The sequence below is a fragment of the Neopsephotus bourkii genome, unplaced genomic scaffold (assembly GCF_033783945.1).
Source record: "Neopsephotus bourkii isolate Nb327-2 ecotype Australia unplaced genomic scaffold, CSIRO-AGI_Nbou_v1 NB_110, whole genome shotgun sequence".
In the NCBI taxonomy this organism is placed as follows: domain Eukaryota; kingdom Metazoa; phylum Chordata; class Aves; order Psittaciformes; family Psittacidae; genus Neopsephotus; species Neopsephotus bourkii.
The window spans coordinates 117,508-144,509 of NW_026900627.1; the positions used below are offsets into that span (position 1 = coordinate 117,508).

The 27,002-nt window shown below is 38.1% G+C and overlaps 1 protein-coding gene across 3 annotated transcripts in view; it reads right to left on the reverse strand.

The window, feature by feature from the left end:
* Window positions 1-18,837, reverse strand: part of CCSER1 (coiled-coil serine rich protein 1) — a 102,894-nt gene extending 84,057 nt beyond the window's left edge. Inside the window, exons 1-4 of one of the 3 annotated variants that reach the window (XM_061364850.1) lie at window positions 18,748-18,837; window positions 13,267-14,622; window positions 10,519-10,706; window positions 3,512-3,938 (exon numbers count right to left, since the gene is read on the reverse strand). In XM_061364850.1, the coding sequence (XP_061220834.1) occupies window positions 3,912-3,938; window positions 10,519-10,706; window positions 13,267-14,578 (1,527 nt within the window). In that variant the 5' untranslated portion in view covers window positions 14,579-14,622; window positions 18,748-18,837 and the 3' untranslated portion in view covers window positions 3,512-3,911. Of the gene's footprint in view, window positions 1-3,511; window positions 3,963-10,518; window positions 10,707-13,266; window positions 14,623-18,747 lie in introns of those variants that run through there. The other 2 variants (XM_061364857.1, XM_061364842.1) reach the window with 2 other exon arrangements.
* Between the last annotated feature and the right edge of the window lie 8,165 nt (window positions 18,838-27,002).

Consider the following 27,002-nt stretch of genomic DNA (forward strand, 5'->3'; position numbering starts at 1 on the left):
ACTACCAACTGCTATGTCTCCAGTACCTTCATTCCTCTGTCTACCAGCTCCAAATTGAAACAGCTATCCAGACTGTAACTATAAATCTTAGACAGTAATCTAACACTAAGTCATCAAAATGAAGGAAGTTTTCAAAACACAATAATGCAAAATGTTTGTTTCTTTATCAAAAATGCAAAGACAAAAATACACATTCCTATCTTGTAAAGTGTATTAATTTCAGAAAGGTTTGTGCTGTTTGGGGGCTCTGTGTGGGTTTTTTTTCATGAAAGCATCTATTAAATGAGTTATGAAAATTAAAAAAAAAAAAAAAAAAGCATCTTCAGCTATTCACCAGACCTGTGTTATTCCAATGAATTTTATTAGTTTTACTGGATGAAAGCTATGAATACAGAAAATTATCTCTGAGGCAACAAAATGTGTTTTAGCATTTCATTCCCTTCCTGGATTATATATTTTTGCCTATTCCCCCATTAAAAGGTGAATTAACCTACATAAGCATTCCCAAAGCTGATTTCCATATATCAATCCATAATACAGCACACAAAATGTGATCCTGAGTCTTTAATGGGCTAGCACGCACTTGACTCTAAATCAGAAAACATTCTTGTTCTAAAGGGCAAGCTTTGGGGGTCTGCAGCTAGTTTTCCAACCACTGTCACATCTTTAACCCAGGGTTTACCCAGCATTGCCTCCAGCAACACACTGCCAAGACAAGAAGGACTGTAAATATAATGACCAAACAAGTGACCCAACAGCATTTCATTTCTCACCCCATTACCTTCTTTTTGTCAAAGGGATCAAAGGCCAGGAAGAAGCATCCTACCCTGAATTGCTATAGCCTGGGGGATGAAAAAATACTGTATTTACTCCGAGTTTATTCCCACATAAGCAAAATGATACAAATAGGCAGCTTATGGGAAAACACCACAGAACTCTCACAAGACCATTTTTGGACAGACTATTTGAGGGACCTACACAGAAGGAAATGATGTGCACAGAAAAAGGGCAGGAGCTAAACCGGTCACTCTGTGAACAAGACCTGGGCAATTTTCAATTTTTATTCTCACAAAAAACAAGTGAAAGCAAACTACCTGCGCATCATCTGACCTACATGACGAAAAGTCCAATATATTGTTTAATTTGTATTCACTAGTTATAAATTTCAACTTCAGCTCTCCGTTAACTGCCTCCCTCAGAGAAGTCACCTACTGATTTCTGTTTTCCTATTATACATATTATTTGCATATGCTAACCTGAGAAGACGTACCACAGCTGCAAAAATACTGCAAGTTCTAAGGGCATTTCCCAAGATAAAAGACATGACAATAATCTTTCAGTGCACAGAAGGAATTAAATTAAAATAATATACCTTTTTTTTTAATTAAGAAGTACTTTCTTTTACCAATACTGTATAGAAATTTTTTCCACTTAAGAATATTACTCATTGCATAAACACCCCTCTTACTTAAGACCCCTCTTACTCAAATTTCAAGTGTAGTTACTGTCTCCACCAGTGATAACTCAGGTTTCCCTGATCTGTGTGAGCTGTTTTGAGCAGAGCTGTTGGACCAGATAGTCTCCAGTGGAGTCTTCCAACCATAGTGATTCTGTTCCTCTCCTACTGATTAACATATTGTGACACTCAGTAAGGAGTATTGGTTAGATTTGTCATAGGATTGATCTAATCCTTGGCAAATCCTGACATTTCTCACATATCCACATGACAGGCACTGAGCAGAAAGTAAAGGTTTTGACCACAAATAAGTTGTTTCTTTGGAGGAGGTATGCATGTTGGGAAACGCTGAGGTTTTTGTAGCCCACATACACTTTTACGCTTCCAATTCTCTTCCCCATTCCACTCTAAGGAGTAAATGAGCAGCTGTGTGGTGATAAACTGGGGTTAACTCACAGAACTAAAAGAACTAATTTTGTCCTATTTTCACTGTGTCACCAACACATCTATACACGACCATGATTATTCTGGGATTTAAAATGGCTAATGACTCTACCTTCAACCTGTACCAACATAACTCTATTAAATCAGAAAAACTGCATCAATGCTAGAATAACAGTTTAGCCTTTTTTGGTCTGTAATAATTATGTCCTTAAAGAAGCACATAGACCATCTTAGCATAAACATTAAGTCACGTTTAAATTAATTTCTGTTAGTTATTTGATCTCAAGAATTAATTCAAATTGTCCAACAGCTGCAATCTGATTTTCACAAGCTCTTAATATGTTAAAAGATGTATATTACACTACTGACACTAATTTCCCACAGGGTATTTAGCTGAAAATCTTTCAGTTGACTTGACCTAAAAATCACAGACAAAATACTTAAATCCCAATTTGCTGTTTCCATTTTCTTATGCTAATGGTATGCTAAAGGCACTTTCTCCATGCTAAATTAGGAATAGAAGACCTCAATTACTACTTACCTACAATCAGTTTATTTCTATTTAGATAGAACTGTTTCAGCCTTATACTATCAAAATAGTCCTGACAGTTCTGGCTTTAAGTGCTTCCACAGTTTCTTTTTACCAAGGAGCAAAACACCCAACTCATTGCAAAAAGGAAAATTTTGTTACGTTCGTACAAAGCTAGTTATAAATGAATGCTGTCAAGTCCACTTCACATGAAGGGTGAACCACTGTCTTATAGGATTTGCTTGAATAGCTCAATTAGAATTGATGTTCCTAAAAATTCTCCCTTGAGAAGCCCAGCATAGCAGAGAGAAATGTGAATTAAGCAGAAAGCCCATAATTCAATAACAGAACAAAATGTAACATCTATTTTAACTATGAAAAAACTTTTGTGAGCATCACAAACACCAGAAATAATAAATGTATAGCAAGTAAACAACAGGTTGCAGTTATTCAAAGAAAACATAACTGCCGTGATTTAAACCCAGCCAGACAGCTTGTTCACTCACTCCCCCTCTTCTTGCTCTCCCCCTACTCCTGGAGGGACAGAGAGGAGAATCGAAAAGCATGCAACTCCCACGGGTTGAGGTAAGAGCAGTTTAGTAACTAAGGTATAACACAAATCACTACTGCTACCACCAATAATAATAATGATAAAGGAAATAACAAGGGAAGAGAATACAACAGCCCATCACCAGGCGACCGATAACTTGCCCCCCCCCAGCCCAACCAAGCACTGACTGATACCTCCTCTAACCCTGCAGTCCCAGAGCCCTTCCGGGTAACCCCCAGTTACATCCTGGGCATGACATGCTGTGGTATGGAATACCTCTTCGGTCAGTTTGGGTCAGGTGTCCTGTCTCTGCTTCCTCCCAGCTTCCCCTCCTCCCTGGCAGAGCATAAGGCTCACAAAGTCCTTGGCCAAACCAAAACATCATTGTTATCAGCTCCCAGGCCGAAAGTCAAAACACAGCACTGCACCAGCTACCAAGGAGAAAAATGACTGCTACTGCTGAACCCAGCACAATAACCTCGTTATTTTTAAAGAAGGTTGTGCAAAGGACATGGAAGGAGTATATGTATTTTGCTTATCTGGTTCATATTTTTATAACAGTTTTGGTGTATCAGAGAAAGGCTGTTTTGTTAAGGGACTTTTCTGAACCTCAGTTGAAACCCTGAGCACTCAAATCCTCTCCGTAATATTTCATTTACTGCCTTCATTCACTTCACTGCATGCTGTCAAGACAGCAGCTTTACTGCTGCTAAGGCATTAATCACTAACATGACCCCAACCTGTAGATGAAGATGTACCCCACAGGGGTTTCTCAGAGATCCACAGATCACATTTACAGGTCACAAAAACAACCACCTTCAATTCTACTTTTAAGTCGACTGGTCACCCACTGTAACTTATAAACCATTCAGATAGTGTATTTTCAAAAGCATCTTCCACCTCATGTGCTGGCCACAGATGGCACAAAAATCTCAGCTTCCAAGTGGTCTCAGTGTAGACTGTCAGAAAACAGGAGGCAAGAGCTCAAGGAGAACAGAGCAGGAGAAAATGTTAAAGCAACCTGGAGCAAATGTGAAAATCACTTCAACCCTCCCTAGACTAGCTGCCAACCTAGTTTTACCCATGCTTATTGTTTATTCAGACACCAGCAAAATATCATAGTTTTCAGAATAGAAAAAAAGGAACATAAAAAAAACATTTTAGCCCTTATTCATGTACATTCAAGTCCATAAGGACCAGGATCCTCCTGTTTTTCTCATGACGTAGCGACTAGGTTAGAACTGGTGCTTCATAATAAGACTACTCAGGAAGCATTAAAAACAGTCATCTGTGAAAAGCACTGATCACACTTCCATGCGTTGCAGATTTGGATACTGCTTCATGATGTACAATATCACACACTAAATCTACTCAAATAGATTGGAATACAGTAATTTGGATAACTGCTCCATCACTGCAAGTACCATTTCTGAAGTACACTAGAAATCAAATTATTAATTGTTGCTAAGTCACCCCAAATCACCTATGTAACAAAACCAAGGTACAGGCACTCACCTAGAATATTCAAGACACTAACTAAAACTGAGACATCAGTTGCTAATTAGATAATTATCACAAACAGACATTCCAGGCAGGGGCAATAACACATTTCCATTAAAGTGACTTATGTTTTGTCTTTCTGTTCCCTCCAGAGATCCATTAGGAATCTCAAATACTTGTAGTTAGTATCTCTTTTGCTAGCATCTCACTCTTTGTGTCAGTTATTTACCTTCATTATGTCTTCCCAAAGTTTTAGATGTCCCTTTCTACACTAGTCAATTATTAAATTTGCAAATTTAATGTTCTACTGACATTCAACCCTGACATTCATTATCACGTTGAACCCTGCAAATACCCCATAAAATACTACCCTGTATTGCAACACTGGGATTTGCTTATTCTTTTCTTAATTTATATTGTAAATATTCTTACTGAGGTACTCAGAGCACCCCCACATAATCAGCACAGTACAAGCTTGAGGAAAAGGGGATTTTGCTAAAGTGTCAGCACTGGAGGGATAAACAAAAAACCCTCGCTCATACAGTACTGGCACACATCTTGAAAAATTATCTTGTTTAGTATTGCATTGTTACTTGTAGTGAAGGCAAAAAGAAGAAAATTGAGAGAGAAAATGAAGAAAGTTTTAAGTAAGTGCAGTTAGCAGTAGTGCATGATAGGCAGCGTGGGAGAAAATATGAATGCAACTATTTGACATTTTGACAAGTGGACAATGAAGACTTGTATCACTGTTAAAGCTGAAGGAAAAAAGCTGAGATGACCTTAGGCCACGAAAGTCCTTTAACTGGCAACAAGCAGTTTTATCTAATATCCTGGAACTATGGGAAAGATAAAAAGAAAGAAATGACACAGTCACAGAGCAACAATCTGGAAAAAATCAGTTGTGCAGCTCTAATCAGGCTGACGCAAGTAGGCAAGGCTGCCCTGCTCCAGGCAAAAGGAGAGGACGATACAGCATTGAGGGCAAGCATAAAATTTTTTACCAGGAAGGATGAAAACTTGTAGCTGAATATAAAAACTGAAACCAAGCAACATGTAGAAAAGACTCAAGTATGAGAAACTGAAGAAAAACCTGTGCTAGAGAGAGTACCCAGGGAAATGCACTTCCTGAAGAACAGAAAGGACAGTGACAGTGTTCACCCACTGAGACAGGAAAAAGCTGAAAAATTAGGTTTCTTTTAGTAATGTAGCACATTTGCTCATAGCCAGACATGGGTAAGCGAGCTGTCAAAAAGTCAGACAGTTTGGGGGTTTGGGTTTTTTTTTTGTAAATAATTATAGAGGCAGAAAGGCAGGTCTTTGAAAGCCAAATGTAAGCAGGCAGTCTCGTTCTACTGCACAAACACCACCATATTTCTCCACAGCACAGTGCAGCTCATGTCTTGCAATTGGGCAGTGTGGTCTAGGAGCTCCAACAATCCTCTGAAGCTGTTTTTTAAACTTGTAGTAACATACAGCTACTTTCACTCATATCATCCTTTGTGACTATCTGGTTTTAATGCTAATTTGCTAGCATTTCAAAATTTCTATCCGGAACTTAATAAAAAAGGGAGGCAATTTATATTTCCTCTAGTGCTGGTAAAGGTTATATTTAGGATTGTCATCTGTCCATATTAGCCTCTGCTGTGAGAAGTGATAGATAGTTTTATCGCTCTCACTTCAGTTTCTGCTTTTCTAAGCACTGTAGCATATTAACCCATTTTTCCCTACTGTCCTGTCTCTTAATCCTTTAAAGAAATTACTTACAGTGATTCTGGGGTCTGATGCTTTTTGGTTTTTTATTATAATTTTTTCTGCATTTCAACTTCCCAGATCTATTTTCTTTTCATTGGTCTTGCAGGGCTGCATATTTCTGGCCATTCAGGTATTTTACCGTGCCGCTTTACATTTTTAATTTCTTCCTTTTTGTTTTTCTTGCATCTTGGAAAAGAACCACCACCTAGATGGAGAACAGGTCTCAAGATCACAGCCTCTATCAATCTTATGAGGCTAGATAACTAGTCCATATATTACACCTAAATTTTTGAAGTTGTAACTGACGATTTCATATTTGGAACATTTGAATGACCAGAGTTTCTATGTATACAGAATATATATATTCTATAAGCCTCTTTAAATTGCATCAGTATCAACCATGTTCATTTGAAAAGGGTCTATTACACTGCACAGGCTAATCAACATTAAACTGTTGTAAAACGTGTCCTGAATTGCAGTTTTCACCTTTTGTCTTAATTGCAAAACTAAAGTCTAAAACCATTTTTAGTGAAATGGTGTCATCTTGTGGCAGAAATCAGTCACTGCAAGAATGATGGATTTGAAACTATTCTAAGGAACAACACAGAGAATTAATAATTGAAGTGGTTAATATCAACCATCTCTTTCAGTTCGTTATTTACTTAACTAAAAAATTGGCACAATTTCAGTTATTTTGTAAGACTTTTTTTTTTCCTTAAGTCTCATTTACAAGTACCATTGCTCTTGGCCAGATTATAAATTACTTTCAGCCTCTCACAAGTGAGTTAATACCACTCTTGCAGGTGGTGGTTTGATACATACTCTCAGTCTTAAGAAGATCCATCTATCTAAGCTTTCACGTATCACCTTCAAAAAATGCACTGCCAGTCATGTCAAAAATACTCTGATGGGCCAGTTGTGTAGAAGGAAGAGAAGTTTCTCAGTTCTTCTTTCCTGCTTCTCATCTCCTGTGAAAATCTATCATCCCCTCAATTCTTCTGGCTCCTCACTCCTGCTACCCCCTCAGAAGAAAGAACCCACACTGCCTGACAGCAAGAAAAAGAAAGCAAACAGGGTCTTGGAGGACTTTCTTCAGTTTGCAAGGAAAGTTTCCATGTTACAAAGCTTCTTCAGCTTTACGCGACATCTGGATTATGCCAGAAAACCAGTATCCACAGCTGCTGCCGCTCACTCAATGCTGCAGAGCAGAACTGAACAGCAACGCTGTCCCTCGGCAGGTAGGCCTCAGCAATCCCTTGTGAACTTGACATCCCTTAAATGCCTTTGACTCATTTTCTTCCAAAACTGAAAAAAATGAATACAGATAGTCACAGAGGCTAATGCTTTTCTAGACATACAATATAGTTAGGTTAGGATTTTTAATCATAGGGGGTTTTGTAACTCCAATTCTTTATCTAGTATTTATTCTTCATTAGGATCATTCACGTGCAATAATCTGTTACTGTACTGTTAAAGATTAATGGATTGTGTCAAGTATTTTGAAAGGGCCTTTTTCCTGTTCAGATATGTATTGCTAAAAACATTCCAATTCTTCAATTTTACTTCCTTTTCCTTCCAGGGAACTCAGCTTATTCTTTTAACTTCTGATTGTCGAGGGCGGATAATGTGGGTTTTGGTTTTTTTATTACTTCTTATAACTCACTTCCTACTAAAGAAACGAACATTTTCATGTCGCATTTTCTTACAAAAACAAACAGTACAAACATTTTGCAACAGAAACTTGTCAATTTGTGGATAAGCTTGCTAATGGAAGGGGTGGGGGGAATAAAAAAGAAAAAAACCCACATGGATTTCATACAAAACATGAAGAATTGGAGACTCAAACATCACCTACCCCCCATGCACATTTTGCTTACTTCCTTTTGTTACTGTGCTGTCACCTTCCTAGTCCCATCACTAACACAGGGCTAAACAGAATGCAGTGCTATGCCATTGTTCTAGCCTAGTATTTAAATGAATGCAGAGATATGAATAATAGCTTGGGTCTAACAACCCAGATAAGTTTTATAGGCTTGAGCCAGGGTAAACCATCTTTTTAGGACAGGAACTACATCTGCGTAACAGTCTGTATGCCTACATGAAACAGCATCTTTAAATGTCATCATATTCTTTCTGGCTTTGAAAAATAAGATGTCATTCGTTGATATTTCGATGTTAGCTTCCTCAAAAAAACAGAGAAATGTGCTATAAATATATACCTTAATAGAACAAAGGGGTTTTTTCTACTATTTAGAAGAATTCTGCCCCTTGATTTCTATGTTGTGTCTCTGGGTATAGTAATCCAGTGTATAGAAAGAAAAGGTTTTTTTAAAAATCAAGGGTTTTGTTAAAATAAATTTTGAAGTACTGTACTACCTCATCTGACAAACTGTCAACAATTTAGAAACAAGAAAGGCGGATGTGAAAAATCTTATCCTTCCTAAAATTAATTTGCCTCCTACCCTTTTGGGTAGTATAACATTAATCAGTAAATACTGATAAACCTGCACAACCTGATACTGCTAAGAAGAGCATACTCCTGTTAATAAACTGTAGGTAATCCAATCTGCCCAGGTTACACAAAGTGAGTGTACAGGCAAGCGTTTTTGTAAAAGCCATCAAATAACTCCATTTCTTTTGAGTGTTTTTAGTGACCACTGCTGCAGGACACTGCTACACTGGAAAATAGGTTGTGCATTGGCCATACATAGTAAGATTTTGCTTGGTACTAATGTAGTTTTCTTCTGCCATCCACAGCAGCATTTGTGAGCCCAGCCAGAAAGGAACATTAAGGTAACACATTCAGACACAGGGGCAAAATCTGCCCAGATCAAAGATAAATTTCACATCCTCTTGAGAAACCCTTAAACTCCAATTTCCTGCCACAATTTCTGTAAGGGGATTTCACACTAAATTGCATCTTTCTCTGGAGAACAATTTTTAAATGACCAACCAGAAACTAGTATGGGCAAACCTTACAGAGGAAGACAATTTAGCCTTCCTTAGCTTCTTGGGTAAGAGAGATTACATTTAGTGACAGACAAAACAATATGCAGTCATAAAAGTTCTCTAAGTTATGGTATGAGTTGTTGAGTTTTAGCATTAGCTTGTAAAACTACACTAGAAGAGCACATAACTGGAAATCTAACACCAGTTTGTACCAATCAGTGTCACATCTCTGAAAAACTGCAAAAATTGTTCCCTAGAAATGGCATTTGTTTTCACATCAGAGTTTTTCAGGGATGCGTTTGGTCACGCATCATTGTAACAATGGCTATTAAGTACATCCAAAAAGAAAAAGTCCCTTTATATATACATCTGTTTAGAAACTCTAGGCAAGGGTAAGAGCTTAGAGCTTTTTGCTTTCTGTGGAAAGTTTTCAGATTAAGAATACAAAATTAATCCTCTTTTTCAGCTAGCACGTTGAATAAAATATTTCAAACCAACACTGGCCATGAAATTTGTTTTAGCGATTCCCTTAAGCTAAAGAGTGGATGCACTGCTGTAGATGTTCAATCTTAGAATCTTGTTTATCTCTCTCATTTGAGAGCATATGCATAAGTATAAATGACATTGGTCTTAAAATGTTTATTCTCTCTAGCTATAGGAAAGCACAACTTGTTAATCAGTCAGTTCCTTCTGTTAGTGTTTCACTAGAAGAGCAAAATTACTCAGAAGTAATCTTCTGCAGTTACCTAACTTCTCTTACTTTTCCAGTCCTTGGGACCCTCAAGGGTTCTCAGTAAAGATCCTTTCCTCTCCTCCTTACTTTCTGCCCAGAGTGAAAGTATTCAAACTTGGCACCAGATTCAAAAGGGACCACTCTGACCTTTCAAGTGAGCCTCCTTACAGACAACTTCCTTTCTATTCAGCTTCTCATCTCACTCATACCAGACCAGAGACCATGAAATAACTAACATGATCACACAATGCTGCCACAAAGTAGCCCACTGTATTTCATCTCAGAAATAGTCATACTGAATTTTGCTGCAGTTCCCTCTTCCACTACTTTTCTCTCAGGCAAATCAGCAAAGCATGACAAGAATCTCTTCACAAAGCATGAAAACCTTTTCACAATGTCACACCCTAAAACAAAAATATTTTCAATATCGGAGCCTGGATCACATTTTGGAAGCCTGGGACAGTGTGTGTTGTTCCCCTGCACACACACCTTTATTAGCATCCATTGTTTGTAAAGTTGCTGCTTCTCATCAAAGCTACTCCAACCATAGAAAAAACAAATCACCATGCTGTTAATTTTTGAGAGAATATGAGAATAAAACTCACCATGCTGTTCATTTTTGAAGAGGATGAGCTTGCTCTCTGCTTCCGTAGGCTGTTAAGATCTTCTGTATTTCCAGCCTTTGGTTTTATGATCAGCCGACTGCCTCCAGCAGTACCTTCTGAAGAGGATCTCAGTCGCTTCTCAACAAATCTGCCTTCTCGGTATGGACTGAAGCTATTGGCAAGATCAACTACAAATACAGAAGCAATCAGCAATCATTAGAGAGCTACTCTCTACAGCTTTTCTTGAAATGTTTACACTGAAAGGCAATCTCATAAGAGATGTTCTATAGAAATCAGACTCCCGCTCATCTAGATAGAAGTGTCACCTGTGTCACCAGTTTGCTGTTGAGCACCCAATGACTAGCACACTAAGCACACTGCAGCCCAGTCCATGACTCCTTACAGAATCCAAAGAACCTTTGCTTCATCCTTTCCTTTCTCCCCCTGTTCTAGGACACCTCCATACCACTGTCCAGTAAAATCCACCAGAGAAACTATCATCGGCCCATTTGTGCCAAAACCCAACCTGCCTTACCCTGAGTCCCAAGGCAAGTTCAGGTTTTGTAGGGCCAAGCCACAGCTTAGCTATCACTGCACAGGACAAGGACGCACACTGGTTCTGCTTGGCTTTCCTAGCTCAGCTCTGCGTTCTCACCCTCCAAACAAAGCCTGCAGGCGCAGGCTGAATCCCAGTGCCCAACTCCAGTTAAACACATTAGAAAAGAGAAGAAAAATTACATTTTGAGGTGTTAGGGTAAATTGAGAGATGGGGGAAGAGAAAAGCCTAATAACATAATAAATGCAACACAGAATATCTTATCTTCTTTTGTCTTGCAAGAGAACTGATATTTTCTGTAAGGCTTCTCAAAAAAAAAATCTGTGTCACAAAAATACAAAAAAGTATTACATAAATTATTTCTATAGTAAGAAATATATCAAACCTACTTATACATTAATGTCATGTTCGTGAAGCTATCTATAATGATATCAGCTGCGAGAGCAGTTATGGAAGAGAAAACATCTATTACCAAAGAAAACGCATGGAAATATTTTTCATTCACATCTGGTTTTAAATACTATTTTAACAAGACTAAATGTTCAAACCAGTTTGTTTGTAACAGATATAGCTATTTATAACCATATCTTACTGAATGCCAGATAAGTTTTTACTATATTTGTATCATTTCATATGGCAGGATTGTGTATCTTTTTCCAATGGTTCCTTTGCTTGGCCAGTATCTAATTTTAAATATATTCTTCACCACACAAGTAAAAAACCAAATTACATTTTGAACAGCGCTATAGAACCCTAACAATTAATCATGATTTTTATACAGCGCAGTGTTGGCTCTAGTGTTTCTGTGAATATTAATCCCATTTACAAAAATCCTGCTGTCACAGTTTCAACTCCAGTTAGCTGCTTTGTAGAAATGCAGATTAAATATACAACTGCTGATGCGTGAGTTTCAAATGCACTGTGTATTTCTAAACATCACTGTGAGCTGTTCACTTGCTGTTCTGCAGTACTCTCTAATAACAGATGCAAAAGTATGAGCTCATTTACAGATGAGCCAATGTTGCAAGAAAGACCGAATGCTCAGCACCAGTAACATACATAAATGGAAATGTTTTTTCTCCCAATTGACTAAGGTCTGAGGGAGAGAGGTCCTTTCTAGTGAAAGCTAATATAGTGGATTAATTTTACTTTATATTGCTATTTACGTACAAGATATCCAACCAAGCCTTGCAGTGACAAATGATTCAAAAAGCAAGATTGCTTTTTGATTGCTTATAATCTACATGCCTATATAAATGTCCAAGCAAAAAGATGGGTATGAATTCATATAAGTTTACACTCAACCATCTTCTAATGCAGATGTGTTAAGTCTCACAAATGTTGGCCTGCCAGATACGTCAGGGTTATGCAAGAAAGCACCAGTCTTTAGTCTAGTTTGAGAAAATAAACTGTCAGAGACAAATGTCTTCTGACAGGTGTCCTTCACTCAAGGGCCTGGTGCCTTTATTCATCTGCATCTGGCTAGAATGGGATTTCTAGGCACAGCCTTTCCACTTAACGTTGTTAATATTTCCAAATGCTTTTTCATAAACTGAAGATCCAGTGTGAAATTTAGCCGGTAATTAACTCTCTCTGTTTCACTGATTTTGTAATGAGAACTTGCACAATGTTATTTCAGAAATATTTGCAGAAATAGGATCTTTCATACTCTGCCACAAACACATCCAGTCCAAGCTACTCTGTATCGTTAGCTGAATAGTAAAAGCAAGAATTGGGAAATTTCAAAACCCAGATCAATATAAGATAAACTGTATTATTTTTCATAACTGGACTAAAAGAAGGTTTTTCTCTGACGATGTTTGATCTCAAACAACGTAACCCTTTGGCTCAAGTCCAAAACAGGCATACCTCAAAAATACACCATCTTCAGCCTTCGTCAATAGACAAGGATCAATACTCTTTCTTAATTAATTTTCTACCACTGGAAAGCACAGCTACGAACAGCACTGACTGGTGTTTGCAAACTGTAAAATGTGAACTCAAAAATCATAGACTTTAATTCCTACAATTTTGGGAGAAGGACACAATTCATAACTTTTGAACTTTCTAACTAGCACTTCCAAATCTGCAAAACACTTTTATGATCAAACAATATTTACAGAAGAGCTGAGAACAAAAAACACACACATACACACACCCAAACCCAGTAACAAAAAGACCACATGACATACCTTTAGACCAGTTTGTTTCATAACCCTGTTGTGGTTTAAAGGACTGAGGTTCAGAATGTGGAACAATCTGAGACTCCACTACAGGAATTGTCTCCCCTCTGTGCTTGGAAGGCGTGCTTTTATCTCTGTCCCCACTCAACCCCTGTGCCTTTGAAGAGGGTATCACTGGTTCTTCTCTATGCTGTAACTCAAAGTTTTCTAAATGTGCGTTTCCAGAGTTAATTTCTCCTATGTGCCTGGCATCATTGATACGTAGTTCATTGGCTTGCAATGATACTTTTGTTTGACTATCAGCTGAGGCTTTGAATAAGGTACTAGAATCAACACTACACAAGCTTGCATGATTCACACAAGATATACCAGTAGAATGGCCAGTACTTTCTACAAAATCCATTTCCCTCGCAGGAGCAGCAACAGGATTAAGGATCTGAGAGGTAGAGACACTGTGGCCAAAATCTTCTGTAAGCAGCACCCCAGTCCCATTGCTGGCCAGAGCATCAGCCTCTGAAACAGAATCCTCTGTCAGAGCAACAAAGTCAGAGGGCGTCTGGGCAGCTGTAAGGTCAGTTGAGAGCAGTGGGGACTGTAAGGAGCTTCCCATGCACTCTGTCGTCTCAGCTGAACACGGAGGAGAGGACTTGGTGATCACAGGTTCACTTTCCACATACGATTTAATCTCTAGCAAACACCTGGACTGCTGCACAGAGGAAACTGACTGACTCTCTGGTACTGGTTTAGAAAATTTGTAGTGCGATGAAAAAGATTTAGGGAGAAGTTTTCGTGTGGAATGTTTGACAGAGTATCGGCTCTGCTCCTCTGCAAAGCCTGAATCATCACCCTCGTTCTTCCCAGAGCTTATGCAATTTATAAAGACATTCTTATTAGCTGAAGGCTCCTTTCCCTTTTCAAAATCGTCTGTCAAAGACCTTGTTATCTTCTTGCTACGTGAGCTGCCAAAGCCAACTGAATGCCTTCCTCTGCTTTTAATGTGTTCCTCTAAGCTCAGTTTTTGAAAAGTGCTGAGAGAGGACTGGGCACCATTTGTGACATTAACATTTTGACTAGCAGAGTCAGGCTTCTGCTCACTCCCTTTCTTGTTATGGAAGCTAATGGAAGGAGTGCGGAAGATACTCCGGCGCTTGCCTGTGCTCCCTGAGCTGGAGTTAGTGCTGGATGGGGAGGATGTGTGGGCACCAATGGCATTAGCAGAAGAAGGTGAGGAGGGAAGAGAGTCGTGTCTCCGGCTAACACTTCTCCTGAATATTGGCAATCGAGATACTAGAGTCGATCGTCTGGATCCTGAGTCCCCCATCAGGGCACAAAGTGTCCGTGGCTCTTCACAGCCAATAAATTAATCTGGGGTAAAAAAGGAAAAAAAGTTATTCAGCCTCAAAGTCCACTTGAACAGGCTTTACATCAGCCTAAATGCAACATCAATTTTATGCACAGCAGCCAGTCATTGCACATGCGTGACTGAAGACTTCTAGAATTTCAAAGTGATATTCAGTAGACGGCACTGAAAACCCAGCAGCTGAGCAAAGATGTGGATGAAAAAGTTCTATATTACATATATATGGTATTATATCATTTTATATATATTATATATATTATACAATGCAGATCACCATGGTTGAGAGTATAAAATCTACAAGCTAAAATAGATACAAATGTCCTTTTATGCAAGTTCTTAGGACAAGTCATCTTATAAACTGTAAGCTCTATTAAGAGAATTGATTTTTCATTATCTGAGTAGAACAACACATTATTTTGTGTTCCTGAACACTCAGATTTTTGCAAGAAAGGACTGAAATATTCTTCAATGAACTTTCAGTTGAATTTTTAATTCCTTTATGTGCTCCTGCTAAAGGCTGTATCTATCACCTTACAGCAAAAAAAGTGCTGGCATTGCAATCAAGCTAAAATATGCATCATGAAAAATTCTTCCTAAAGAACTCTAAGTGCTAGGAATTTACTGTCAAAATATGGTGACATGTTTCTAGATATGAACTTCAATGTTTCATTTGAACACTCCTCTGAAATCCTCTTGTAACATACTTGCTCACAATTAACTATTTTTGCAGTTGGTCTGAAATCGGTGAAAAGTGTTTCATGCACCCTTAGATTTTTTTTAATAAATATTTAAGCAACAAAGACTTATTTTTGTCAGCACAGCAGATATATCAGTTCTATCTACTTTTTGTTCTTATTATATAAACTATCCCTGTGAGAGACAGGACCACAGAGGGAACAATAAAAACACATGATATATAGTCGCACAAATGAAAAAGGCTGTAGGTATAATGCCTGAGTGCAACTTTGTGAGCTGCAGGTGTTCAGCACATAGGAATAAAAATCAGGTCATTTATCTAAACAATGTTTGTATGTCAAGTTCAAAAACAAATTCATTCATCTAATGATCACTACAACAAATGTCTACAAACAATATACGTACTTACGCAGTGTATATATATATATATACACACACATATTAAAACTGGGAAAAGAATATTTAAGGGTTAATAAAAGTACATATATGTTACATTACTGTGAACGAAAGGGTAACACATAAGTTCAGAGACTTACTAACTAAACATTGGACTGTACTTTCTGCGTTGTTAACATGTTGTTTTTTTAAAAAGCTAGTAGAGCTCCAGCCTCAACATGCATTGCCAAACAGCCACAATATTCACAAGCACTAGGGATCAATAAGCAATTCTGTAGTTTAAGATGAAAGAAATAGTTTCGGAACAGTCACTGACATAAGTAATTGGTGATCTCTGGTGGCATGCTAAACCCCAACCTAGACAATGCCCAGGTTCTGCAACTGAAACCCAGATTTGAATTCAGTAAGATTGGGACCAAACTGATGGTACAGACACACACAGGTTATCAGAATAATTTTATATCCACCAAACTGATGCACAACCAGTTGTTCCATTTCACTGACAAATAAGGTAGTTTGCATTTACATCATTCTTAAGAGCAAAAGCACAGGCAACAGTACAGAGAAGCTGAGACCTTGTGAACTCAGACAGGGGCTTCAGTTATACCAGCTTGCTCATCTGTCTACAAAATGGACTTCAGAAAGATGCATGCAATCCTCTCCACCCTCCCTGTACAAACCTTTTGTGGGTTTTTTGCTGTTGTGAATGTCTACTTGTAGGCATGCTGACATATATACATGCACATAGACACAACCCAAGCCTAGAGATTCTGGGGGCTCTTCCTTGTATTTTAAGGAGACACCATAACTGCTGAAAAAAGACTTTCAAATACAGTTTTACAACTGTGGCAGATGAGCAAAATATTTTTCAAATAAATCAAATCACTATAGGCATCTTATGCTCAGGCAAAGCATTTGCTCTCCACATTCACTCTCCTGCCCACACCTTTTCAGTTCACTGGAGAACAAACCGTCCTGGTTTATAATCATGTGAAATTCGTCAAGTTGAGAGCAGAAGGAAGCAGAAAACTGGACAAAAATCAAGTATTAACTTTTGCTAGAAATATGGAGGCTGTGTCTAAATAATAAGAGATTATTCCAAACAATATTTCTAAGAATATACATGGTCTTAGCTTCCCAGGTGGTCATAATTTTTAATACATTAAGTTTAATTGCAGATAGCAAAATGGTTTTTATTCAGTCATTCTTCCCTTGCATCTTGAAGGAAGAGCACAAACTATCAACATTTCTCTTACTGACTAAGCAGCAGAAATCCTCACCTGTAAAATATGAAGTAATTCTAATATACTTTTCATTCTAGGTCTGCAATAACTATCAGAGGATATTTCTTAAAACCTATACATACATGTACACATACCCGCATAAATCCATATATGAATGCTTATGTGCATATACAGTTCAAATACTTTGAATGCTGTATTAATATTTTGATTATTTGTATATATTATTTGACATATACACACATGCATATACATTTTGAAATGCATAACTGCCAATGTTTATCACTGAGTTGAAACAACAATTCTACCTGCAACACAGGAAAAAAATTGTATGTATTTCAAACTATTTTAACATTATTAATATTACTTAAGACCCTCAGATATTAAAAAAGTAAAATCTTTCATTGATTTTTTTGCTTATTGCAGAGGTGTTATGAACTTCCATATATATACTATAATGGGCAAAATAGGAGGTGTTTCCTTTCAGCATCCACATTTAATGTAATCAGATGTGCTTTCCACTTTATAGAAGTAACCCTCACAAAGAGAAATTCACTCCAGCTGCATACGCGTTACAAACCCACTAATCTTCTGCTATCTAACATCCTCAACCCTGCTGGCATCCTTCTTAAAAGCTGCAACAGAAGAAAAAGAAAACAGCAGAGAAAGACACCTTTGCAATGCTATTATGCCATTCCAGACAACTCTTTCACACTTAAACTGGACAACAATTCTAATTCTACACAATCAATCTAGGACCTAATAGAAAGTTCTGTGTGTCTTAAATTACTGGAGTTTTTAGAATAGTAACAAGTAGTCAAATAAGAAAGAAGGATGAAGGAAAATGTCAGTCTATGAAAGTTCCAGTTAGATCAGGCCCCTTGTTTAGGACAAAATGTATTTTACATCATTATCACATAATGTGAACAGCCAAAAAATAGCCTACACCGTATGCTGTACAGAGGTCTGATTCTTAGTCAAACATACAAACCATTACTTTGCAATACTTTTTAATTCTAAAATCCAGTTACTGCTGAAACTGAAGGGTTTACTCCATGCTGCAACAGACAGACATTCAAATTTTGCTTTTACTGGAATGGATTTTTGATGCACAACAAGGCAAAGTTTGATATATTAAAGGAAAATAAGTAAACTGTTTTGAAAACATTTAATTGCAGCCAAAGTAATGGTGGACTATTTCAGCATCTTCCCTACTTCAGTTTCCTGAGCTCCTGTGCTGAAACCACTGCAAATGAGAAACAGGCAAAATGTGAACAAGACATTTTTCCTCTTATAAGCAATTTCTAAAATTAATCAAATAACAATAGTTTTCTTTCACATTGGCCTGCACCAAGATGTTGAAAAATGCAAATTATTCTCAAAAATAACTTAAAGTCATGTACTTAATCTCCAGAGAAAACAAAAAGGCCAAGTTTTTTTATTCTTGGAGCTTATTTTTTCCCTACAGCGATCATCTTTGGAAGAAACATCCAACTACACAATATTAGTTCTTTATCTTACCTACAGCAGTTGTACGAGTATAAAAAAAACATATATTTACGGGGCAAGAATTATATAAGCAGCTCTGTATTTTATATATTACTGTAACTTGTCGAAAGAAACAACTTCCAGTGAATGCAACAGCAGAAAAGGAAAAAAAAAAAAACAAACTACAAATATTAAAACAGCTAAAATTGTCAAAACAGTACACCAACGCCTCCAGAGAAATCTACTCCACCAGCTAAAAAAGCAAACCCCAGCATTTCTTATTTCAATTTCTGCCAAGCAGTTACTCACACAAGTGTGCCGGAGTGCAGTGCATTCAGTGAAGCGCAACTCTTGCCGGTGGGTGTGAACGCCAGCAGATGGAGCCGTGGATCTCTTTTTCATTGACTGGAAGTGTGAAAAAGCAAGTCAGCGCCTGTTAATTTCTCACTGCCTTTCAGGCAAAATTTAGGACTCCAACTTATTTGTGACTTTTTCCATTATCATAATTACGAGTACACATCCAAAGCTAATATATATTCATTAAACAGAGAACTGTAATGCACAGGCCAGCACAAACACTCCTTTTATAAATAACCAGCCTGCTACTATCTCTTAACACTTTCTGAACAAAGCTTTCCTGAAGATGCTCTCCTTAAAGATGCACCTCCTAGAAATATCAAACAATATCTTCCACACAAAGAACAAAACTGAATTAGCTATCTAAGTTTAAACTGAGAGATGAAAGGCCCCAATCTTAAATAGAAGCAAAACATCAATACTCACCTGTTTCTTAACATCTCTCCTTCACAGCTGTATGATTTTTAGGCTGCACTCATAGTTTAAAGAAGATTACATGTTTTCTCTAATGATTTGAATCAAGAACCACATAACGAAGCAAAACACACAGAATTAACATGTGAATCTTCAACTGCAAACATACTCCATCACTCAGGTGAGTACTACCACATGACAGGCAGCAAGGACCATATGAGACACGCAGTCTTTACAGGCGAGCTGGCTCCAGACTTTAGAGAAGTGAAATTTACCCCACTATACAGCCACCACAAAAACACAGGTGAAAATAAATACTTTAAATTTTTGTTGAGTTGACAGAAGTCCTAATGCAGCTGATGCACTTGGAAGGCCTGGTCCTTTAGCCCAACCAGTAACATCATAGCCTGTGGCTCCCACACAGATCATAAAACTTCCATCAGTCAGATTCCAGCACTATATTGTCTTCAGCATTTAAGCATTACTTGCTTCAATACTGTTTCAATTCTATTCCAATATTATTTGTCTCTCTAGGACATTTGTGACCTGGTTTTATGAGCAATCCTATACACAAGAAGAACATAAGCCTTAAAAAAACATTAAGATATTGTTTCACATCTAAAACAAACACCTGCATATAAGTTCTTAGGGCTTTAAATGTTATCAACAATAATGTGATTGGATTAATAGGCCCTTACTGAAAATACAAGCTAAGCCAAATGCCTGTACAGTAGAAGGCAGAAGATAAAATGTGGAATTACCGACACTGAAGCAATTTTGTTTTGTAAATGAAATGAGTGAAATACATAACAGCCCCATTTGCTTTTGTGAGTAACACTTTTCCTTTTTTCTTTCCTTCTGCATGTAAACCTCACAGCATGGTACACAGCTCAAGAATATATTTTGTGGAACAGCAGCCATAACTGTCTTCTCAGTGCAAAATTTCATAAGCTACTACCATGTCTGCACTTAGAGTTTATTTTTTCTGTATAGTTTTTACAAACAAAAGAAGACTGCCCAGCATATAGAGCTAGGCCTTTAAAAAACTATGTGTGTCTACACATGAAGGTAAGTATAACTCTGCAGACTTTTTCTCTCTATACTGAAAACTGATTGGGCAAAGCAGCTTTCATATATCTAGAAATAGCTTTTATATATCTGGGGAAAAAGAACACAATCCAAGCACTGAGGTATCCTAAGGCAAGACATGAATTCAGTTCTCTGCATCCTGCAGCCCTGGCCTATCTTTATTTACAAATGCCCCCACGCTTTCAGGAAACAAGAGAGAAAGCAGGCAGACAAATCTGCAATAAAGAAATTTGATGCCACACACACCTCAAACCCCATCTCTCATTTTGACTGGTCTCGCACCAGCCGAAGTCGGCACCTCTCCTGTGAGAAAAGGCTGAGATAGTTGGGGTTGTTCAGACTGGAGAAGACAAGACTCCAGAGAGACCTTATTGTGGCCTTTCAGTTCTTAAAAGGGGCCCATAAGAAAGATGGGGAGAGAAGCTTCAGCAGGGCCTGTTGCAACAGGACAACAGGTAATGGTTTGAAAGTAAAAGGAGATACATGCTGGATGTGAGGAAGCAATTTTTTACAGTGAGGGTGGTAAAACACTGGCACAGGTTGCTCAGAGAGGCGGTGGATGCACCATCCCTGGAAATATTCAAGATCAGGCTAGATGTGGTTCTGAGTAACCTGATCTAGTTCAAGATGTCCCTGCTCCTTGCATGGGAGTTGAACTAGATTACCTTTGAAGGACCCTTCTAAAGTAAACTATTCTATGATTCTGTGAACTGCTATCCCTAATGCTGGGATGAAATCAGAAGTGCAACAAGCATTCAAAGAAAACTGGAAATCAGTTATCTATATATTTTCTTTTGACTTTAAACTAGCAAAAGGCAAACGTTAGCATGATACAGGTCACACACAATTCATTCTTTCATTTATTTTCAATGGGTATGGAAATTCATACCATTTTGTTAGGTAAACTGTGGTTTTACTAAAACAGAACCAGGAAAAATGATTTCTAGAAATCTCAAGGACACAGTTCTTTCCCACCTACATTTAAATCATGTCCTACTTCCAGTGCCTCTGTATCACACCAAAGACTATCTCAAAGCACTTCAGTATAATATAGAAAATAGCAAGACAGAAGTGAAACAACCTTGCTAGTAGCCTTTACATACACATGCAAGGCAATTATTCTTCAGTAAGAGCTTGGATCATCTACTGCCAAAAAAGATGACTGTGTGAAGAAGATAAACAACTAACTTTCATGTATTCAACCATCAGACACAAAAAGGTCAGAAACAGGGCAAGGACCATACCACAATGAAGCAGTTAGTCACATTCATGTTTTAGCATGTTTTGTTGTTTTTTTTAACAGAGAAGAAGCCATCTCTTTCACTTCTACCACTTATCTGAATTCTGGAGAAGTGTGCAGTGCATTTCTTCCAATATCTGATATAGACAATACTTACAGGTTAATTAGAAACAGTTACAAGTATAAATAATAACCTGGAAACAGAAGCATCGAAGACTATATGCTTGCTTTGTGCATCAAATGTCACAGCACTGATTCTGATGATTACTCTTCCCAAATGCTGGGTGATGTAAGCAAAAAATTATTCACTTTTAACAAGAGAAGTGTGACTTACACAGGTACCTGGGTGCACGTGGAAATTATACTGTAACAGGACAAAAAGACATTGACTGATGTTAAGACCTCTTTGATGGACAGAGATAGCAGCCTGGTGACTAGGTAGCAGTCAAAAGGATAAAATGGCATTCTCCTTCCCTCACATTTTTCTCTCCCCTCACCCTCACTCATGATGCACATGGTGGTCATTTTATGATGCTTAGACACTAGAAAATCTCATTCAATTAAGTCTTTCAGGAAAATAATTATGGTTGTACTTCACACTAAGTAGTAATTTTTAATAGTAACTAAATAGTAATTACTAATTTAGTAACTGGGGATGTGTTCATTTTTAGACAGCGACTTGACTTTCAGCTGTATTTTATTTTAACTGAAAAGGAAAAGCAACCTAGAAAGAATAAAGGATCTTGTTTATTCCTTCATGCAGGAGAACAGCAGCCTCAGCCCAGGACCATAGGAGAGGGAGAGTCTCCTTGCCAGTCGTTTGCTTCGGAATTCAAGTGGAACAGACCAGCAATGTGCAAACCAGCTGGTATTCTCATGAGGAAAATACAGAGAATAACACACTTTAACTCTGTACCCAGTAGCATGAAGCAAAACACCAATATTGGCTACAACTCGCACAGGCATCCAAAGCATCTCTATCAGCTCCCGCGCACAACAACAAAAAACCCAACCCAACCCAAACCAAACCAAACAAACAAAAAAACAACAACAACAACAACAAAAAACCCAACAAACCACCCCTTAAAATATTCTGCTGGCTCATAAGACATCGTAAGCTTCTCTAGAGCATGATCCAGTTGGTTTGTGGTGCAGTCAGCAGTGAATTCAAGTTCTGCTTTAATGTGCTCCTTCTAAAATCTGGCTTTTGATATGTTTTACAAATGCATACCTCTTGCTCACTTCAAGCAACCATCTCATAACTGTCTCAGTGCTACACGGTCCCAGAAAAACTGCAAGTCTTTTTTCTGTGCTCTCCCATGCCTATTCCTCTTACCTTCCAGAATCACAACTTCAGTGTCATCAGCAATTTTTAGGTTTTATGCTAAAGCTTCGTGCACATCTTCCAGCCTGGCTGCTTTTCAGCCTCAAGTGCTGCCTGCTTCTGCTGCATATATGGCAACTACAGTGACAAGGGCTGAGGTCATTTATTACCTCTATCACCAGCTGAATGTGCGACATTAACTGCATTAAAATGGACCGAATCCTCATCTGTTGTAAATTCACTGGGCTTCACTGAACTGGATCATGCTGACTTAAACTATGCAGCCTTTCATCCCTACAAGCCTCAGTCACCCCATCTCTAATTCTTTAACTCTTGCAAAAACAACACTTAGATATGTATGATCTCATCACTCCTAGTACACAGATCCCAATTTAAGTGAATGGAAGCAGGATTTTTTTTGCATATTTTTATTTTTATGCTGACCAAATACAAAAACCCTTAATTGATTATAACAAAAAATCACAGACACATAGAACCCCAACAAATTAATCATGCTGTTCTGAAGATCCTTACATGTGTGCTCCATTCCTACATTTCCCTAAGTGTCTGCTTAGAGCTGCTGTTGAAAACAGTACTGAGATAGAGGAACCAATGGTGTACCTTACATCCTCACAATGAAAAGAATGGAGCAATTAATAAGTATTCCAGGGGGTCCAGTGAAAGGATTTTAAAAATAAGATATAATTAATCAGTGTGGCTAATAGTATTCATGAAAACAAACTGTGGAAGCTCTGCCTAATATTGGGCAGACTAATTTACAGATCGGACTTTAATAATAAGGTAATTGTAGTACATCACTGTAGCAGCTGTTGACTATTTTACCACAAAAAAAAAATAATAATCATTAACAGAAACAGGAGCAAGAATGCCCTTTTCCAAATTCCTATAAGCGCAACAGAAGAGAACAATTCTCAACTCATGCCCCAGAACAAGTCTGGTGGTGCAAAATGAGCCAATAATCCTCAGACTGACTGTGCTAGGTAAGGTACTCACAGCTTACAAAGCTAATGAAAGAGAACCACATGATTCCTGTTCCCTGCAGGCTTTAGCACACATAAGACGCATGCCTTGTGGGCCGAATGTTAAATACGTTCATAATTACCATCACCAGTATTGTGTAATTTTATTATTTTAATTACAAACTAATTGCTTTAGTTTCTTTTTTTGCTAATGTACTCTACTGGATGTCACTTATAAGAATAATTTTTTAGGAATCAACCATACTACATTTAGAAATACTATGAATCTTAGCAAAGACTCAGGCAATTCCCCTTTCACTATATTGAAATTACAATTATTTCTAGATTAATAAGACTCATTGCAATCTGTCATCTTGCTAATAAAAACAGTAGCAGAGAAGAAAACTCATGACAACTGAATATATGCTCATATATTCTGATTGTAAGTTGTTAAACATTGAAACACGGTGGCTCATATTTCTGTGGCAGTAAGTACAGCATACTCTAGGACAATCGAGTGCCATAGCAGCAATGCCCAGAAACACATACACCAAGTTTACACATACATAGTAAAGACATGCATTTTGATTTGAAAACAGAAGGTGAAGAAGGTCTAAGCATAAAACTGAAGCCCAAGCACACAAGGAAAGCACAGAAAGGGGAAGAATAAACCAGCCTGCAAACTCAGAACTGCCTAACCAGACAAAAGAAAAACAGCATAGAAGTTCACAGGAGTCCTTGGAAAAATAAATGCCTAATGGAAATCAGCAGCTTGCAGGCACAGAATAACACAGAATTCCCTTAATGTTAGTTAATGTTAGCATTCAAGCCAAAGACCAACACAGAAATGTTTACAAAAGATGTTTCTTGGGTTTTTTTTTTTTATCTGGTACTTGTACCATAGAACTGTTATCACAGTTTCCATTCACCCTAAGTACTAAATAACTATCCAGATGTTAGGTGGAAGAGTAAGGCTCTCTGAAGCCATCAGCTGTATTACCTCTACTTAGCAAATGATCTGTTCTGTGACAAAGTGACCCATGAGAACCTATCCCTCTCACTTAACACATGGATCATAGTCAGGCATTTAGTTTTGTCCTTTAAAAGCAGCTTGAGACAACTAGATAGAAGGTTGAAGAAAAGTATTACTGCATTATCAGAGAATTATGATGCATTTATACCAGGAACATTATAACCTACTAGATATTTTAACTTCACACTTCGGATTCAGATCCTTAGATTTCATGTTATTTCCTAAGAATCAAACACTAAAACTGATTCCCAAACAAATACTTCTTCCAGGCACCTCTTCAATAGAAAACATACTGTAGCAAGAAAAGGTGAAGGAGGCAGGAAATGGTGAAAAGCAACCCTTTGGGAATAACAACAGGCAAGGAGGAATAGTGACTGCATTAAGGGAGTGTGTTTTCAGAAAAGGAGAGCTGTACAGTGCTGCTATGAACAAATTACTAGGCTTGTTTCATTCAGCTTTCTTGAGCAACAAGAACGTGTACTTGGGGTGGGGGTTGGTGGGGGGTGTGGGTGTGTGTGGGGGTGGTTGGGTTGTTTGGGGGGGTGGTTGTGGTGGGGTTTTTTTGTACATAGGCCCAAAATGGGTGAAAACAGTTCCTGCAGTTGACATACTCAATTGATAATCTTTTACACCTGCCTTTTGTTCTAAAGTTTGTTGCCTTACCATATTTCCTCTCACAACTGAGGCAATTACCTGTTAACTTGAACCTCCTTCCACCACCATTTTCAGCAGTTTATAACAATTATCCCCAGAACTGGTCAGAGCAGGTGACAGTTAATCCTATCAGGTACCACTTTTACTGTACATTCCCGGATGTCCCTCATGTACCTTGATATTGTTAACTAAAAAAGCTGTACAGCTTTGTATGGCCTTTAAACAGACTCCATCGTTACGTCTAAGTTGGTATCATTTGCTCCCCTTTATCATCAAATATAACTCTCAAAACTAAGTTTCTGAAAGATCAGGGACACCCGTGAAGGCATTTTTATAAAAGCTAGTTTTTTTAAGTTGGTGCTGGAATTCAAATCAAAAACCTAACTTCTTTGCAGGGTACAATTCATTTGTACTCTGCCTCCTGGGTGGGACAACAGAGAGCAGAGATGTCTGTGCTATGCCTACAAGTTTGGTAGGAAGATAAAATTGCTTTCTTTACTACATGTAACCCACATTTTCCCTCCAACAATTTCCAACATATCAAAATGTTCAGCAAATAAAAAAGACACAGAAAAAGGTGAGCAAGGATGCTAACAGCAACAGAGAAACAATGACAGAAAAAATCTCCCATGTCAATTCCGAGTGGGCAGTTTGGAGACTTATCTCAAGGCACAGAAATATAGAGAACTTGTAAGGCAGCATCCTAACAAGAGAGATGCCTACTGAAACACAAAAATGTTCAGAAACTCAAAGAAGAAAATAAAGTCTCCACTCAACCTAGAGAGGAAGATAAATGTCTAGAACAGACTGTTAAGGAAAAAGCAGCTAAAAAAATGCAAAATCCTTTTACAAAGGGAAAATTAAAAAAGAGGCAAAGATGGAAAAATACGTATTTGGTGATAAAACTATGCTCATATGAGGAAGAGTCCTAAAGTCATCCTGATGACCAAGGCAGTTGGTGACAGCTAGCACGGCTTCACTAGGGGAAATCCTACCTGACCAATTTGGTGCCCTTCTGTGATGGGGCTACAGAACTGATGGACAGGGGTAGAGCAGTTGATGTCATCTACCTGGACTTCTGCAAAGTGTTCTACACTGTCCCACAGGACATCCTTGTCTCTAAGTTAGAGAGACATCAATTTGATGGATGGACCACTTGGTGGATAAAGAACTGGCTGGATGGCCACACCCAAAAAGTTGTGGTCAATGGCTCAATGTCCAGCTGGAGACCAGTAACAAGTGGTGTCCCTCAGGGGTCAGTGTTGGGACTGGTCTTGTTTAACATCTTCATCACTGACATGGACAGTGGGATTGAGTGCACCCTCAGCCAGTTTGCCAATGACACCAAGCTGTGTGGTTCGATTGATATGCTGGAGGGAAGGAATGCCATCCAGAGGGACCTTGACACACTTGTGAGGTGGGCTGATGCCAACCTCATGAAGTTTAACCATGACAAGTGCAAGGTCCTACACC